Source organism: Erpetoichthys calabaricus, chromosome 15 (assembly GCF_900747795.2).
Source record: "Erpetoichthys calabaricus chromosome 15, fErpCal1.3, whole genome shotgun sequence".
NCBI classification, from domain to species: Eukaryota; Metazoa; Chordata; class Cladistia; order Polypteriformes; family Polypteridae; genus Erpetoichthys; species Erpetoichthys calabaricus.
In genome coordinates, this window is record NC_041408.2 from 2,442,691 (window position 1) to 2,461,766 (window position 19,076).

The 19,076-nt window shown below is 48.3% G+C and overlaps 1 protein-coding gene across 1 annotated transcript in view; it reads right to left on the minus strand.

The window, feature by feature from the left end:
- Window positions 1-19,076, minus strand: part of ppp2r5a (protein phosphatase 2, regulatory subunit B', alpha isoform) — a 69,774-nt gene that overhangs the window by 35,881 nt on the left and 14,817 nt on the right. The window contains exon 2 of the mRNA XM_028820561.2: window positions 2,036-2,232. Within this exon, the coding sequence (XP_028676394.1) occupies window positions 2,036-2,232 (197 nt within the window). The remainder of the gene's footprint in view (window positions 1-2,035; window positions 2,233-19,076) is intronic.

Below are 19,076 nucleotides of genomic sequence, written 5' to 3' on the forward strand. Positions count from 1 at the left end.
TCAGCCAGTCACATAAAAATGCAATAATGAATTTTATAAGCAAAAGATTTATTTTCAGAAAAAGCTGTTAGACAGCAAAGCTCCAAAGAGCACAAAAGGCCCAGCCGAGAATGCCTGAAAAGGTGTAAAAATCCAGTAATTCCCAAATAATCAAAGTCAATAAATACAGAAGAACTTCCCCCCACCTTGAGCGCATTCAATGAACCGCAATGGACCGCTTGTTTGCTTGGCTTTTACAGGGCTGAGGGTAGTCAGTCACATGAAGTGATGGGCAGGTGGTCCTGCCTCTTGGGGAACCACCACCAACAAACTACATAGAACCTCGCAGAATACACTTTGACACATGAAAATATACAAATAATCCACACTGAAAACATTAAAAAAGGAACACAACAGACGAAGATGAGCCATTTGAACCCCAGCCTTTTGAGGACAGGAGGACACAACAGAAACCTTGAGGTGACAACTTGTCTCTTGTGACAAGGGTCAGTATAAGGTGTGCTTTAGATTTAACGTGGCTCGGTGGGGTGTTCAGTCAGCTGAGTTGAATTATCAATGAGTAACTGAGGGTGCAATTACCTTTTCACACACTGGTGTTAGATAACTTCATTACGAGAACATATTGAGTAGCAAATTAGAAGTTGTGTTATATATTTACGGTGGCCCCCTTCATGTTCTGTCTAACATGACATTTTGTTTAAAGATCTGAAGCCAATTCTTGTGACAAAAAAACAAACACAGAATAGCAGGAAGGGGGTGAATACTTTTTCACAGCACCGTATTTAATGAACATCTGTTAGGTTTTACATCTTCTACTCTGTGGTGTGCTGGGCCCACTGAACCAACAAGCTGCTTAGCAAGGCAGACTCAGTTTAGGGGTGCACCCCGGACCCCTGGGTGCTAGTGGCGAAGGAGAGAAAGGAGATAAAAGCGAGTGCCGTTATGAACAATGCCGCACATCTTCCCTGTGACAAACTCGCACTGAGGACTTGGAGCAGCAGAAGTGCATCAAGAAATGCGACTGGGGAGTCCACCATACCTTCTGTACGACAACTTCCTATCTGTCCGTCTGTACGTCAGTCACCTTCCACCCACATTCCCATGATACATCACACAAAGCAGCCAAGTCGATTTGATGGAGGTGCCCCCTGGTGGACCACTGATCTCTACACTTTTGTGCCCCTTCTCTCACATTCTCAGACCTTCTTAGGCCCAGTTTGAGGTGTCGGCTGGCCTTGGCATGTGGCAGGAGACATGCCTGATTAGGGTGCCAGTCCGTCACAGGGCTCACTCCCTGTCACACTGGGCCAGTTTACAGTCGTCAGTTAGTGTATCCTACACGAATTTGAGGATGTGGGAGGAAAACAAGAATAAAAAGGAATGTAAATGTGTGGCAGAAGGTGCAGGATTTGAGCCCAGGATGCCAGCTATACAAAGCAAAGTTGTGTGCCCCTTAAGTTAATTAGCAACTCTACATTGGTCACAAATGGACTGGCCCCCCTTCCAGGATTGGCTCCTGCCTTGTGCTTGATGCTGCCTGGACAGGATCTGACTGCCACAACCCAATCACCTGCACGAAAGCCGCCTAAAGGAATGTAAGGACGTGACCTTCTCAGGGTTTCTTGTCAAATTCACCCCTGAATGGCCAAACGAGGAACGCCGTGGCCCCCCTTCACATCGCCAAAGTGAACTAGTGGCACAGGACAACTTTAAAATAGAAACGCGTATAAAAGGAATGGAAAGTCTCGAAGGCCTCTGAAATCTCATTCTCGAGTGTCACATGTCCAGAGTGCAGAACAACTGCCACACGTCCCCCCCCCCCCCCCAGCCCCCCCGTGCCCCAATGCCGGATGCGTCTCATCCTCACGGCGGTGGACTCGTCCTGAAATTCAGTGCCCTGCAAACAACACAAAAAGAATTCCAAAGTACTTTGGCTCGTCTCCTTTCGCTTGCCAAGACGTAACCCGAGATGCCCGGATCAGCCGCGCGCACCGTTCCCTATCATCCATCTTCTGCTAAATTAAGACCTGCTTACCATGGCCGTGATGTCTGGGTAGGATGCCTCGACCAGCACCCCCCGGTTTGTGGACACGTAGTCCACCAGCTCATTCAGGGTGGCCCGCTTGATTTCTTTGTTCTTCAGGTCTGATGCCGAGTCCAGGAAATCAAAGAGCATGCAACACTGCTGAAGCTTCTGGCAGAAGAGCTCCTGCTGCTCCGCTGTCGAGGCATCTGCAAAAAAAAAAAAAAAAAAAAAGGAAAAGTGCTGAAAATGTGGGAGGTCTGGGCACATCAGATGACAGAGCGACGACAAGTCCAGGGTTACCCTCCCGTTGAGGATCGTAGGTCTCCACCCTAACCAGGCCGACCTCCACTCTCCAGGATTATGAAATCTCCTGATTGCCAGTACTGTGGCCAGGATTGAGGACCTTCATCCCACCCAAAAATACCTTCACTGTCCATTGTACCATCATCCCATCCATGGCTACCTCCACTGCTGAGGAAGGTGGACTATCATCTGACATGCACTGTCCACGCCCATGCAGGCCTCACTGACTGGCACCCCTTTCAGGTTTCCCATTATCACGGCCATCATTGTGGGCATACCCCCCCATCTAGGACTACAGTAATCCCTCCTCCATCGCGGGGGTTGCGTTCCAGAGCCACCCGCGAAATAAGAAAATCCGCAAAGTAGAAACCATATGTTTATATGGTTATTTTTATATTGTCATGCTTGGGTCACAGATTTGCGCAGAAACACAGGAGGTTGTAGAGAGACAGGAACGTTATTCAAACACTGCAAACAAACATTTGTCTCTTTTTCAAAAGTTTAAACTGTGCTCCATGACAAGACAGAGATGACAGTTCCATCTCACAATTAAAAGAATGCAAACATATCTTCCTCTTCAAAGGAGTGCGTGTCAGGAGCAGATCATGTCACAGAGATAGAGAAAAGCAAACAAATCAATAGGGCTGTTTGGCTTTTAAGTATGCGAAGCACCGTGGGACAAAGCTGTTGAAGGCGGCAGCTCACACGCCCTCCGTCAGGAGCAGAGAGAGAGAGAGAGAGAGAGAGACAGAGTTTGTTTTTCAATCAAAAATCAATACGTGCCCTTCGAGCTTTTAAGTATGCGAAGCTCCGTGCAGCATGTCGTTTCAGGAAGCAGCTGCACAAAAGATAGCAACGTGAAGATAATCTTTCAGCATTTTTAGACGAGCGTCCGTATCGTCTAGGTGTGCAAACAGCCCCCCCCCCCTGCTCAATCCCCCTACGTCAGGATCAGAGAAAGTCAGCGCAAGAGACAGAGAAAAGTAAGCTGGGTAGCTTCTCAGCCATCTGCCAATAGCGTCCCTTGTATGAAATCAACTGGGCAAACCAACCGAGGAAGCATGTACCAGAAATTAAAAGACCCATTGTCCTCAGAAATCCGCGAACCAGCAAAAAATCCGCGATATATATTTAAATATGCTTACATATAAAATCCGCGATGGAGTGAAGCCGCGAAAGGCGAAGCGCGATATAGCGAGGGATCACTGTATTGAATTATTAACTTATTTGGGATTCCCACCACTATGGGTACACAATTGTAGACCCAGAGATACCCCCATACTGACTGGGATGTGTGGACGGTCATCTCACTCAGGGCTGTCACCACTATGACCAGGACTGTGGACCACCGTACTGTCTATTGCTACCTCAACAATCTGGGTTTGCCAAATATCATCCAGCCTACGGCGACCCCCACTCTCCAGGACTATGGGCTGTCGTTTTCACTCACTACGGCCGGGATTGAAGACCACCATCTGGCCCACGTCTAAGCCCACCGTCCATGATTTTTGGGCTGTCAATCCATTCAGAATTCCCACCACTTTGGCCACAACTGAGAACCTCCTGCCCATGGCTACCCCCACTATCTCATCACACCCAGAGATATCCCCAATGTCCAGGATTCATGGACCCTCATGATTGCCCCCCAGTATGGCCAGTGCCCATGGAGTCGTGTGATTGAGACTCGTCTGCGGGCCTGAACACCTCGAGGCAGCTCCGGCTGTTAGGTGTGATGCACTCCACCTCATGCTTGTGCATTGTGATGCCAGCCTTAACTGTTTCCATACTCTTTTACAAACAGAGGATGACGACAACTGAAGTGACTCACGAGGGTCACACAGCGAACTGCAGAAAGGAACTGGACCGCCACCCCCCGTGTCTCGAAGGCCAGTGCCTTGACCAGGTCAGGCCCTCATAAGGATGACTGCACCAAAGATGCAGATGGTGGAATGCAGAGGGGTTCTTGGCCACAGACGCCATTCATTTTACTTTGCCTGAACTCCCAAGAGTCCCGTCTCTGGGCCCCCAGCTGGTACGTCATTAATGTCTACCGATGACGATTAAGCGATTCAAAAATTGGACTTTTAACAATTTCCAGGGACCACACCAATTGCAATATGATGGAGATGGCAGTGTGCCGGTCAGCAATGTAGTCTCCTGGTTTGAGTTGCCACGTGTCTGGGGTGTGAGAGGAAATCGTAAAAGGCGAGGAGCAGACCGAGGCCCATCCAGGAGATGCAAGCCAACGACACAAAACAGTGAGTCACGACGCACGTCAACCCCAATAAAGCAGCACAGCCACAAAAGTGATAGAAACTGCAACAAAAGGCCTAACTCGCCAGCTCCTGAACCCAACGCCTTGGCCAAAACGCACAAGACCCTTAACTGTTGATACAGGAGGAGATGCCCAAGCGAGACTCAAGACGAAGGTGGGTGGTCACATCAGACACCACCGCCCAGATCTGCAGGCGTCTTCCAAGTTCTGTGTGGTGGCGGCCGTCGCCTCTGCTCCTGAAATCAAAGCTGCGTCTGTTTTTTGGGTCTAATCCCTGTTAATGCGGACAGCTGCTGCCCTCCGTAATGACAGAGCTCTCGGAGCAGGTGTCCTCGCTGCCACACTCCCGTCCAATGGCAGCCATCAGCCCAACTTGAGAAGGCTGAAACGAGGATATAAAAAGCAGCAAGTGAAGCGAGTGTGGCTCCTGTCGACTCAGATGGGGTCGGCCAGAGCTGCGCTGGGCTCTCTGCTGTTTCTTCTGATCATATTCGGTGTGCGCACCTGTAACGTGTCACTCCTCTGGTCTCGTGCAGCGGCAGGCCACCTCGGCCCAATCTAAGTGGCCTTTCCAAAGATCCCCCAGCCCACGTCCTCACGACAGGGCTGTTCTCGTAAACAGTGACAAACTGCAGATACAAACACTTCACAACGCCATGAAGCTGCTAAGATGGCGGAGGAGAGAAAAGTAACTGGCATCCAGTGTGGGGCGAGTCCAAAACCCGACAGCACCTCCAAACCAAACTCCCTTCAACCTCGGAGCAGGAATAAGCCGGTTTACCCAATGAAGGGATGGATGGAGGTTCAGTGTTGTTGGCCCAGCTGCCCAACTCATTTCTAGAGACGTTGCCTCCCACCAGCAGTTTCAAGGATTGACTTGTGGAACGACAGGCGCACCTCAAGAGGAACAACAAGTGCGGTAGAAGTGAGACCCCGTTGGGTTGTAGAAGTCACAGAATCAAAAGGGGTACGAGCCTTCGGGGTGGTCTTGGGGACACTCGTACATTGTCAATGCTGGAGATAGCAAGTCCCTGTGTGCAATACTGGGGAGTGACGGCCATTATGGGCATCACTCCTACAAACATTTGTGTGTGTGTGTTTTTTTATGTTTATTACTTTTGACTCTGAAAAAATAAACTTAATTATGAATTATTTGTTAATGTACCTGTATGTTATGACACCATCTTTGTTTCGATTTGCGCACCTCCTTGTTTACTATACTGGTCATTATGAGTTAATGGACATGGAGTGGTCAGTTTATCGGGTACACCCTCACTGTCACCCACATTCACCACTGATGATGCTGGGGGGGGTGGGGGGTGCAAGGCAGGCTGATATGATGGCAAAAAGGGTGCGAGGCTTCCAAAATAGGCCCCAAAAGCCAGGCTAGCCTACCCATAACAAGGCTCACTCCAGACAGCTTGATCTTAAAATCTAACGGCCTGCTTTGGCCTACACGGGCCTAAAAAATTACTTTTGGCTTTAAAATACTTTAAAACTCCCAAAATATCTCAAAGTGTCTCTCAAGGGGATAGGAAACTGCTAAAAGAAGTTGGCTTGAGAAACAGTCCACAAAAGGAATCTTTATAAACGAGAATACTTATTCAAAAATAGAAACTGTAAGAGACAGCTCAAAAAGGAGTTGCCTGAAAGGTGAAGAAGTCCCAATGCACCATCACCACAAACCAGTAAATCCAATGTGTGTCTTATTGTTATTTTTGAAAGATTATTTTTGTATTTTCTTTGAAGTTATGTCCTTTAAATGTCCGGATAGTCCTTGTGTTTTGCAGGTTGAGCCTGAGGAGGCGGGGCCACCCTGACACCACCCCTCTGCAGCCTGCCCTCTGGCTATTTAGAGCTGGAGCTGAGAAGGCTCGTGAATCGGAGGTCATTCCATTTGTGTTTGGAGTTTTTGTCAGCATTGCTATTTTCGTTTCATTCCTTCTGGTTTTGCTGACTTCTTGTTTCTGTCCAACAATTCTTGATTGCATACTTAGGACTGCCTTGTTGGAAACTCCTTCTGGCTCTTAGCAGGGGTTTACAGTGATCCTCCTCCTTGTGGGGTTTTTGCTTTGTTTTGGGAAATTTTTGTGTACTTTTGCCAGCTCTCCTTGTTTAGCCTGCATGTCATTGTTTTAAGTAAGCTGGACCTCGAGTCATGGCCTTGGCCCGGTTCTTGTTTTTTTTGCGGGGTCAGGGTGCAGAGGGGGGGGGGGGATTTGTCTTCTCACATCCGTGTTTGACATGTTTAGGACTCTACTACACAACACCATGCAGAAGACAATATCCACAAAATGGCTCCAACAATTTCAATGCATGTGATAAGAGGTCTGTGGTGAAGTGCGATTTTTAAATTAGGCTCCAAAGGGGTGTGGGTACGGGTGATTGGGGCATTTGCCTGACCGCGCATTCACATACAAAAATGAGTGGGTCACTCAGGTGCTTCTTTAAAACCTGGGGGGTTTGGTTTGTACAGTAGTACCTCCACCCAATCAGGTAGTGCATGAGTAGCCTGCACAACAGGAGGAAGGAATCAAAATCAGATCAAAGACTGAGGAGATCAGAACAAAGACCACATCTGGGGCCTGCGTTGTCAGCACATCGCCAGTGGGCACAGAAGCCTCAAAACGGGGCTTTAGAGGGGTGGAATAAAGTTGCTTGGTCAGACCAATCCAGGCTTTGACTGAAAGATCAGAATTTGGTGTAAGTACCAGGAGCCATGGAGGTACCACCCTAGCTGGTGTCAATAGCAAAGGCTGGCGGTGGCCTTTTGATGATGAGGGGCACATCAAGACCACTAATACCCACTGAACAGGTCATCCTGTCCTGGCAGGTCAATTCTGGCATCATGATGAGGATGATGATGATATAGCATGTCACGGGGCACACATTGTCACTGAATGCCACACATGACAGCAAACTTCCACGGCTTCAGTAGCCTTCACGGTCCCCAATGTCATCGATGAGGTGCACAGGGTACGGTTGGACTGCATGGCCACCCAATTTACAGCAACCATACGTGGCACATCCTTATAAGTCAATGGGAGAACATTCTAGAGCAACACGTCAAACATCTCGTAAACTCACAGCAGACAAATCTGTGCTGTCCTCATGGACAATGCGCCACTACAGAGGTGCACCCAATAAACTGGCCTCTCGGTGTATAGAGATAATATGCGATGCCCCTGATAAAGGCAGGATCAGAAAATGGCTGTCTAGTTTTGAGCAGTGTAGCCCCCCAGTAATTGGGGTCCAGCTCTGCCCCTGCCAGCTGTGGAGCCACCAAGGAGTTGCTTATCTTGCACCAGTGACTGGTAAGTCGTGTCCTCAAATGGAAAGAGTGGAGAGCAGGAGCCACTTTGGATGACTGGCATGGTATCCCCTGATCCACTTTTAACCCCCCACACTCACTGTTCCAGTTTTTCACCCCGAGTACCGTTGGACTGACCTCACCTCACCGCGCCAACATCTTCAAAGCCGCTGGCAGTCTTCCTATGTGTGCCACCACACGTCTGCCCGTTTTGGAAGCTGACCTCACACTTACTGGCAGCGCTGCTTTGCTGCCGACACACAAGCCCCCTAGCAAGAGACATTTGCAAATGTTAGGAGCCGCTCAGCAGGGACAGGAGACCAGGGAGGAGCTCACATCCAGCTTCAGGACTGGCATTCTCAGGAGTGCCAATGGATATTCATGGAAACAGCTGGTAGAGTCTCTCTTATTCTGCTGTTTGTGTTTCCAGATATGTGGCCTGGTGGAGCCCACTTTTGGGTGTCCATTTATACAGTTACTGTACCCACCCAATCCTGTTACAATGTTATGGACATGGAGGGAGTGGTCAGATTTAGAATTTTAATGGGTACTCACCTTCAGGCCTCTATGAAAGGTATTATTATATATATATACCTATCCATCCATTATCCAACCCGCTATATCCTAACTAGAGGGTCACGGGGGGGATTTTCACCAGTTACTCAAGTTGTCCTCCCAAGTTCCCCAAAGACATGCAGGTTTGGTTGACTGACACCTGCCCCACCCCCCAATGGGACTGTGCGTCCTCTCTGCTTTGTACCCAGTGCTGTCTGGACAGGCTCCACCCCTGTTATGTGACCTTGGTGACAGCCTCTAATTAGGGTCCAGCCTTCCATCACATGACTGGTGCATAGCAACAACAACTGAAGGATTAGACCAGGGGGGCAAAAGAAGGTCAAGGGGCGGAATTTAAGGCTAAATGGACATGGCACACCATAAAGCGGCCCAACTGGACACAGAGTGAAGCAGTGCTGGGCGTATGGGGGCTGGGCTGCCCATCGTAACCCCTTGAGGAGGGTCTGGCGACGAATGCGAATGAGCAGCACGTGGACTCCCGGTGATCACCACAGACACATTCACCTGTGTGACTCACTAATCCCATAGCACCCCACCTTGACATGCTGGTGTGTGTGAACATCTGGGGGGTGTCATTCACTCTGATGAGCCCACCTTAAGTGAGAAAGGCCCAGGACACAAGGTGATCACCTGCTGATCAAGAAAGGGCACACTGGCCTTCAGGAGAGGTGCCATAAAAACAAACAATCACAGGACACAAAAGAGCCCACCAAGGAATGGGGCCAGGCCTGAATGTCAGCTTGTGCCAGCTGAGAGCGTCGGGGGGCTGACAATCAGACCCACCACCTGTATGGATGTAAGGCCTCTTTGGGAACAGATGGCTACCTTCTGGACAAGGGACCAGGCTTCAGTTTCTGCCATGACTGCTGCCAGCATGGAGTGGTCCTGCCCCTCCCAGGGCTTTCTCCGACTACTCCAGTTTCACCCCAGTTTGGTTAACTGGGGACCAGAATACACGCCCTGGATGGGATGCCAGGCCATCACAGGGCACACTCACCCACATGTATACATCCATCTCTACATCACTAGCGCCACCACTGCGGGGTTCAGAGCAGGAACAAATTTGAGATGACCAACCAGCTCAGCTCTTACAATTCCGTCTTTGGTTTGACAAACGTTTCACTTTTCATAAATTGTGTTTTTGTAAGGTTTGTAATTTCATGCCTATCCCTGTCCCTTTCCTGAGCTTCACCTCTTTAGGACTTATTGCTCGTTTTTAGGCCTTTTTGGAGTATTTTGGCCTTTGGTCTTATTTGATCGTTTAGGCCTTTTTTGGAATACAGTGATCCCTCGCTATATCGCACTTCGCCTTTCGCGGCTTCACTCTATCGCGGATTTTATATGTAAGCATATTTAAATATATATCGCGGATTTTTTGCTGGTTCGCGGATTTCTGAGGACAATGGGTCATGTAATTTCTGGTACATGCTTCCTCAGTTGGTTTGCCCAGTTGATTTCATACAAGGGACGCTATTGGCAGATGGCTGAGAAGCTACCCAGCTTACTTTTCTTTCTCTCTCTCTTGCGCTGACTTTCTCTGATCCTGATGTAGGGGGTGTGAGCAGGGGGGCTGTTTGTACACCTAGACGATATGGACGCTCGTCTAAAAATGCTGAAAGATTATCTTCACGTTGCTACCTTCTGTGTGCAGCTGCTTCGTGAAGCGACATGCTGCACGGTGCTTCGCATACTTAAAAGCTCGAAGGGCACGTATTGATTTTTCACTGTTTTGTTTTTCTCTCTCTCTCTCTCTTTCTCTGCTCCTGACGGAGGGGGTGTGAGCTGCCGCCTTCAACAGCTTTGTACCGCGGTGCTTCGCATACTTAAAAGCCAAACAGCCCTATTGATTTGTTTGCTTTCCTCTCTGTTTCTGACAGCCTGTGCTCCTGACGCGCACTCCTTTGAAGAGGAAGATATGTTTGCATTCTTTTAATTGTGAGACAGAACTGTCATCTCTGTCTTGTCATGGAGCACAGTTTAAACTTTTGAAAAAGAGACAAATGTTTGTTTGCAGTGTTTGAATAACGTTCCTGTCTCTCTACAACCTCCTGTGTTTCTGTGCAAATCTGTGACCCAAGCATGACAATATAAAAATAACCATATAAACATATGGTTTCTACTTCGCGGATTTTCTTATTTCGCGGGTGGCTCTGGAACGCAACCCCTGCGATGGAGGAAGGATTACTGTATTTAGGCAATTTTGAAATGTTTAGGCCTTCGGCCTTTTTTGGGGTATTTAGAACTGTGGACCAGTTTGGGCCTTAGTACCGCCAAGCCAAAAATCCTGCGCTCAGCAGGCCCAAACCCTGAATGGGATGCTTGTCCATGATAGCCCACCCTCATCAGACCCTCAAGACCACCAACTTTACTCCCACTAAGCCCACTTTGCATTCCATTCTCCCCCCCCCCCCACTCCCACCCAAGCGTCACCCAATCCATCCACATGTCTTCTGTGGTCGATGATCAAATTCAGATTATGAACACACCCTGGTGGGGATGCCAACCCATCACTGGGCAGTATGAAGTACGAGTACACCTGACCCGAACATGCAAGCTGCTCACAGATTAGGACCCGCCAGGCGTGGAGTCCTACAAGCTGTAAGGTGTGTCACTAGCCTTCCTTTTATATTTTTATGCTTCGTTTCAATTGTGTGCTTTATTTATTTATTTATTTTATTTTTTTCATATAAAAATCGAGTGGCGGAGACCCTGCTCTCCCACATCAGCCGAGCCACCAACATGCGTGCAGGAAGCGCAGATCAAAGGGACGCCTGGCAGGCCGCTTCAGTTTCCATGCCTGTGAAGCCCCTCTGGGCGGACATCAAAACGGGCCGCAGGTCACTGAGGGAGCAGCTCTGAAGACAGACAGGCACTTTATGGCGGCCAGCAGACAACACTCCTCAATCCGAAAATTCAGGCGGAAATCAGAAGGCGTGGGAGCAGGCCGGTGGACTGCAGCGGGGAAACTGAACACTCAGGGAGCCCGGGTTCAAGGCCAGAGAGACAACTGGGATATAGGAGGGGCACCATACCAAAGTAAAGCCTGTGTTAAAGGAAAGGCGTTATATGAAGATACACTGCGTGCCATGTGGGCTTGTTAATGGAGGGGTGCTGTGTAATACTACACAGTAGATGACGTGGCTTTGTGAAAGGGCGCTAAGCCGTGTGCCACCAGGCTTTGATAATCTAAACTGGGGGTTTGTTAACCAAGGGGCGCTATTTATAAACTGTATGTCATGGAGTTTGATTAATGGAAGGGCGCTATATTAAAATAAACTGTGGATGAGGAGGGTTTGCTAGCGGAGTGGCACTATATTAGATAAAAGTGTGTGCCTTATGGGGTTATTAATGAAGGGGTGCCGAGTCTTGTGGCTTTGTTAGTGGAGGGGCTCTGCATTGAACTGTGTGCTGTATGGGTTTGTTAGTGGAGGGGGCGCTATATTAAGCTAAACCCAATGGCATAATCCATTTAAAGTGCAGATGCCAATGGACAGCTGTGAGGTCCTGCCATGCTGCAGTGGCCACGGCGAGGTGACACTGGTGCAGACGTCACGGTCAGCAGTTCAAAAATGAAATGAGGAATGGTGTCACAGTGAATTTACACTCGGAGGTCGCGGCGCACACCAGACCTGCATGGTCGCTGCCGCATTTACCATATAAATATGGAAACGGCACATCAGAGCAGCGGCAGCCCTCCTAGGCGTTGTGCCATCCCTCTTGAGAGACGTGATCAAGACGTACAGCAAACCCCACCATGTCGATGATGGACTCCTTGTTAATGCCATTCATTCTTCAACCACCCCTCTGCTTCTCGAATGGCACAGGATCACAAGAAGCCGCTACCTGAACTGCAGTCCTAGTGTTTTAGAGCAGCAGTGCTAACTGCTGTGCCACCAGACCATGCCTCAGCACAACATCTCCAAACATCAACCCAGTTCAGGACCGTGGGGGGCTGGAGCCCATCCCAGAAGTATCAGGCACGGGCAGGACCCAGCCCTGGATGGGATGCAATTTACCAAATGAGAGCTGCCAATCAACACAACCTGCTGATGTAAAAGAAAAAGCCACACAGACACAGGGAAGACATTCAGAGCTCACACGGGCACCAGCTGGGCATGGGATTTGAATGCAGGACTCTAGAACAGGTGAAGGTGAACCCATGTACTGTACCACCAAGTCAGCCACTCCACTGCCAGGCTTTAAAAGCCTCATTGGCTCTACGCACATGGGGGTTCTGCAAAGTCAGAGTGAAATGTGCCATGCGGGAACACGGACTGGCACTTAGTGGGGGTTAGGGACCCAAGGAGGTGATATCAGGCTGGGGAGGGGAAGACATGGGGGCGGGGGGGGATCTCAGGAAAAGAAACTTCTGGAAAAAGAGCACTGCAACGAGATGGCATGGGTGCAAGACAGGTGGCTTCAGTATGAGACAAGAGAGCCACTTTAGGGGAACACACATGCCGATCATACCCGGGTATCAAGGAGCAAATAGAAAGACAGACATGAAAGGCACAGACAGACAGATAGACAGACAGATAGATAGCGTAGTTGGCAGGATTTTAGAGATACACAGACAGACACACACACACGTACATCAGGTTCACATCTTTACCGGATGGCTGTACAGACAAAGAGGACGAATGGCAGCCTGACATGTCTGCTGTCCCCACCTCCCTTGACCATGGATGGACAGACTGGAGTTGTCAGGCTGTAGCACTAACCACTGAGCCACTACTGTCAAGTGTCCAGAGCTTTGGATTCAAATCCTTATTTAGTTTCCTCAATGGGCAGATGGTTGGCCAAAAGGGAGGAACAACACAGCGGTTTGCACTGCAGCCTCACAGCCGCAGGTTTTGGGGTATAAATGCCTTCCCAATGTTGATGAGGAATGGACAGATGGATGGATGAACAAGGAGCATAATGGTCAGTGCTGAGGCCTCACAGCTTGTGCCTAATGCTACTCAATTGGTGGACCTAATAAACTGGCCCCTCAGGGTATTCTTCGTCATCGGCTGCTCCCGTTAGGGGTTGCCATAGCAGATCATCTTCTTCCATATCTTCCTGTCCTCGTCATCTTGCTCTGTCACACCCATCACCTTCATGTCCTCTCTCACCACATCCATAAATCTCCTCATAGGCCTTCCTCTTCTCCTCTTACCTGGCAGCTCTATCCTTAGCACCCTTCTCTAAATATACTCCTCATCTCTCCTCTGCACATGTCCAAACCAACACCATCTCGCCTCTCTGACTTTGTCTCCCAACCGTCCAACCTCAGCTGACCCTCTAATGTCCTTGTTCCTAATTATCTCCCCCGGTGTCTCACAGTGGGTGTTGAACTGGTGCCACACCACAAGCAGGGGGAAGGCCATCTGGAATCTACCAAGGACTCTGGCACTTTACTAGGTGGGGCTCAAGCATGTGATGGCCGCCAGAGGGAGCTGCAGACAGCCAGCCACAGAAATGCCAGAGGGTTGTTCCCGTTGTCACTGCCTGCCAGAGTTGGAGACAAGGGCTTGGTGGCAGGAGGAGGAGGAGAAGATGACAGAGTAGGCGTGCGAGTGTTGAACTCTGAAGAAAGTCGACTTCATGAAGTTGAATGAGCTTGAAACAAAAGTGCTGCAGAAAACTAAGGAGAAGAACTTGTAGGAACCTGGTCAGCCATAAAGAAATGAGTGAAGTGTAAGCAGGAGAGTAACATTGGAGGCCAAAATCAAAGTGAGGAAACTGTTCAGACATGTCTGTAGGATGAAGGATGGCAGAGTGAGTGCGTTTGTGTGCGCTCCAGCAAACCGGTGATTCACTGAAACCCGCTTTTAAAAATACCACGTGTCACCACACCCGAGATACTGGGCTCGGAGAAAGCCAGTAACACACGTTGATTTCTCTGCCAGTAGCTCAGTGATGTGGTCATGTAAACCCTTAACAGGGTTACAGTTGGAGATCCCGTAGTCTGTCCACCTGCACATGCGTCATACGCACATCCATCAGCCCCAGTAGAGAGCGGTGGACATGTCCACACAGATCAACCTCCAAAGGCAAACGCTTGGCCGATCGCATTGCGTCTTCCCCTGGTCTCAAGATGTTGATGAGTTGAACGTGCAGGGCTAAGCTCAGCTGCATAGCCTCAGGAGACGCAGGTTCGGTGCTTGTTTTCAGATTCAAGTCAGTCACTAATGATGTCTCATCTTTTATTCTGTACGTTTTTATGACACCGGAGCATTTTGCTAAAGGAGAAATCCACAAGTGGACTCGTGCGTGTAAACCGAGTTTTTAAGGAATTGCGTTTCTGCCTTAGCCGGGTTACCCACCTTACCCTGATTTTGTGTGTGCATTTAAATGTTCTTACTGATCAAGACAAGAATACCTGGAAGTGCTAAAGGAACAAGAGAAAGAGGAAGACATAGAAGAAGATAGTTGGACGACATCTGAGAACAAAAACATCAAAAAATATCCAAAGTGCAGTCCACTTGACTTGAGAGGAATGGACCTTGGTCAAGATGGAAGGCTCCCACCATTGAGGGTTCATAGGACTATGTGATGAAAAGAACAAGAAGAAGAGGATGCGGCAGACTCATTAGTACCAGGACAATGCCAAACCAAGGAGCTGGGCAGAGACTAGAGGCACAGCACTCTGCCAGTGCTGTCTACCTTGTAGAGAAGATCAGCAGCTTTAGACTTCTTGTAATGACCAGCACTGAAGTGAACTGAAGTGGGCACAGCACTCCCAGGCTCACCAGTGCCGCTGTTTCCCCAGACTTCTGACGGCAACTCACAGTTCCCCCATCTGTTCTTACAAACCTCTGCAGATGATCGGTGGAGTCCATCATCACTGACCATAGTACATCCTGGTATGGCATCTGCTCAGCTCAAGAGGGTGGTGAAGATGGGACAGAATATGGCCACAAGTTCACGAGACGCATCACACTCACTGCCAGGAAGGATAAAAGAGGGTTAATAAAGACCTTGTCCATCCTCTTCTCACTCCTGCAGTCTGACCCATGGAAGTCACATCCGGAGACACAGGGACAGTTGTGAGATTAATGAAGAAAGTGTCAAGTCATTAAGATCCCCACCACCCCCAACAATTTTGATTTCCAGACTGACGTCTCCATAAGGTTAATTATGGGGTGGATCCACCTATATTTTGCAGAGGTAATAAGGTGGAACTCATCTATCTTTGTGTCAGTCCTTTGTGAAACCTGCCTACCCCCAGGTCGGGGGATGAGCCCACACTTTCTCTGCCCTTTCGTCCACTCGTTTTAAATCCTCTACAAGAAACAAAAAACCACCAACACCCTTAAAGAAACACAGCTACAGAAATGTGAGGAATTCAAGAGCGAGGAGCTCAAGGACATTCGGATTCTTAGGAAAACATTTACCAGGAGCAGTTAATGGAGTGTGCGGTGTAAGGAGCCGAGTTCTTCATTAACTTGAAAAGCAACTTCTCCTCACCAACAGGCTCGCTCAAGTAAGACTGACACATTCAGCGTGACGCCCGCCCGGGTCAGGACTCTCTCGAGCTCTCAGAGGAAGGCGGCGGCAGCAGCCGGAGGGTTGTCTTCTCCATACTTGCCATTCCCGCCTCCTCGAAGTGTGCCGACAGTCAGTCGAAAGCCCCCGGGCCTTTGGCGGCTGACACGAAGCAGAAGCACATTTTCATGTAAAGAGCGATGATCAGCAAGTCAAAACTTCTGTCTGCCATATCTGAGATGACTGCTCGACCACAAAGTGCAAGACGTAGCAGACATGGAGTCGTCCCTGAGCTCGGCTTCAATTACTGATACGGGACTGTAGTTTCTAAGTGTCTACACCTGGCAAAGCGACACGGGCTGAGCAGGGCAAAAGCAACCACTGAGCAATAAGGGGAGACTTCTGTAAAAGACACAAAAAACGTCCAAAATGAAAGCCGTTTGTAACTGATGACTTCTTAGGATTTCTACTTCTCTTATTTGGGAAGGTGTTGGGGTGAGCAATATCAGCAAAAAATTATATCTCGATATTTTCTTGAGGATAACGATAATTAGACAATATTTGGTATCCTTTAAAAATGGGTGTGTAAAAGTCTTACCGATTCAGCTTGGCCTTGTTAATAGGATATTCATTGTAGCTTACTAATTAGATTAATAGAAACAGTTAAGGAACACAGGTCTCAATTATGTACTTAAACCTGAAGAAAACCCTAACCCTAACACAAAAAAAACATTCAAATTGCCAACCCAAGTATTACAGAGATCAAACAGCGCCAGTGTGAGTAAACCATGTCAAGGAGGCCTACTGCATTTCCACAAAAGACCAAGTCAAGCAAAATGACCCCTTTTATTGGCAAACTAAAAAGATGACAATATGCAGGCTTTCAAAGCAACTCAGGCCCCTTCTTCAGGCGAGATTGCATATTGTCGTCATTTTAGTTAGCCAATAAGATGTGTCATTTGGCTCACTACACTCACTCACTACATTCACAATGGCTAACACGGTACAACACCCTAGTCGTCGTTTTCTTCTTTTGGCTGCTCCCATTAGGGGTCACCACATTGGATCATCTACTTCCATATCTTTCTGTCCTTTCCATCTTGCTCTGTCACCCCCATCACCTGCATGTCCCCTCTCACCACATCCATAAACCTTCTCTTAGGCCTTCCTCTTCTCCTCTTACCTGGCAGCTCTATCCTTAGCACCCTTCTCCCAGTATACTCAGCATCTCTCCTCTGCACATGTCCACTACACACAAAAGACTAACAAGACTATTCTAATGAGAGCATTTTAAACAGACACTCAGCCTCGCTATAAACAAGATATGAATCATAATTGAACTACGGGGCCTGAACATTACAGTCTGCCGTAAGGTGAACCGTGCAACATACAAGCAACAACAGAAATCCCACATGCTGTACTACTGAGTAAAAATGCAAAGTTCTGTCAAACACCGCGCAGGATTAAAAAAAAAATAAATAAAAATGATAGCATTTTTAAACAAATTACTAACTCCAACTTCTGCCCAATATTGCACAAAGATACCAGAAAGAATAAAACAATCGTAACATTCTACTTGAGGAAAAGCACCAGTCTGTCGGCCGCATGTGACGTCAGGGCAGCACGGTTACCCGTTACAACACCTCCTCCGGTACGGAGAGCCCACTCTGCCTGAGCTGGGGATGCACAGCCACTTTTTTTGCAAGTTTCCCAATTTAGTGACACGTATTGCTTGTGTTTTCCACCACTCTGGTGGACTGACAGGACTGTCCGCTTCAGGTATCATCAAGCAGCTCCTGATCCCTTTTTCAATGGCAGTGTGCACAGACCCGCTCTTATTTTGAAATAGCTGCCAAAAGACTTCTTTTTTTTCTTTCCTTTCACCCAATCGTGGTCAGTTCAGATCAGGTTGAGAGAATAGTTGGGATTTCCGGGCATTCGTCATTGTTGTACATACTTTATACGCGAGGTGGTACGGATCTGTGCGAGTGTTTTACATATTGACAGAAAAAAGTGATTTGGAATTGAGGACCCCACACCAAAGATGGCTCGCGAAATAAAACATGTGTAACAGGCATATGCTTCTTATGGATATAAAAATGATCAGCAACAGCACTTGGAGGGGTCTGACATAGCTCACATGACTAGAAGTCGCGTAAAGTGACATCGGCTTTACACATTATCCGAGAATTGTATAAAACGATCTGAGATTGTGAAGTTCTTAAAGTGTCTTATTCTTGGTGCGTTCAACTTCTCCTTTTGACTAACGATGCAAATTTGGAGTCAGGTTTTGGGCCTGACCTATGATTTAGGGCAGACGTCTGACTACACTTTGTGCCTGGGTGGTTGGGGTCTCACAGGTAGAGTGACAGGTGGCCCTGCCCCTTTAGGCTCAGCATAAAAACGACAAGGCACAAAACATGACGTACTAATAATATAACGTGACAAAACAATACTCTTGGAACAATAAAACACATAAAAAATAGCAACAAAAAAACAAATTCAATAAAAAAAGTGTACAGAATAAGACTTAAAGAAAACCCACCAAAAGTCAGAGAGGAAAGTGCAACACCTTAACAGACAGACGTGTATCGTGACTGGAGCCCCTCACTGGTGTTTAGTATGTCTTTTGTTATTTATAGCCTTCATTCTTCACCTCCACTGCCAACGTAGAGTTATTATGGGACACACGGAATGACATGCCCTCCACTCTCGGAGGTCTTGTACTGCGGCCAGTGCTGAAAGTCAAGTGTGACCCTGACACGGCTTTGCCCACCTGTGGTGTTACAATATAAAACTGCTGGCAGCTACGCACCCCCTCTCTGCATTTAAGACAACATCTTAAAGTTCTAATTTAATGGCAGCACCGGGGCTTCGGTGGGGGATGAAATTCAAGTCGTCATCTGCAGAAAAGAAAAGTAGCAGAGCAAGCAGGAAGCCAAACAGGATGGGCAAGCTGGGGAATCCGTTGTGTGTCCAACAAAGCACGTTCTACTTGGAAACAGCCATCAGGCAGGAAGGCGCACTGCCATCCACCTCAGCAACTCCTCGAAAGCACGGACTGAGATTTCATAAGGCCTTATCTGGCGGCAGTGGACAAAGGCCGAGCCGTGGGT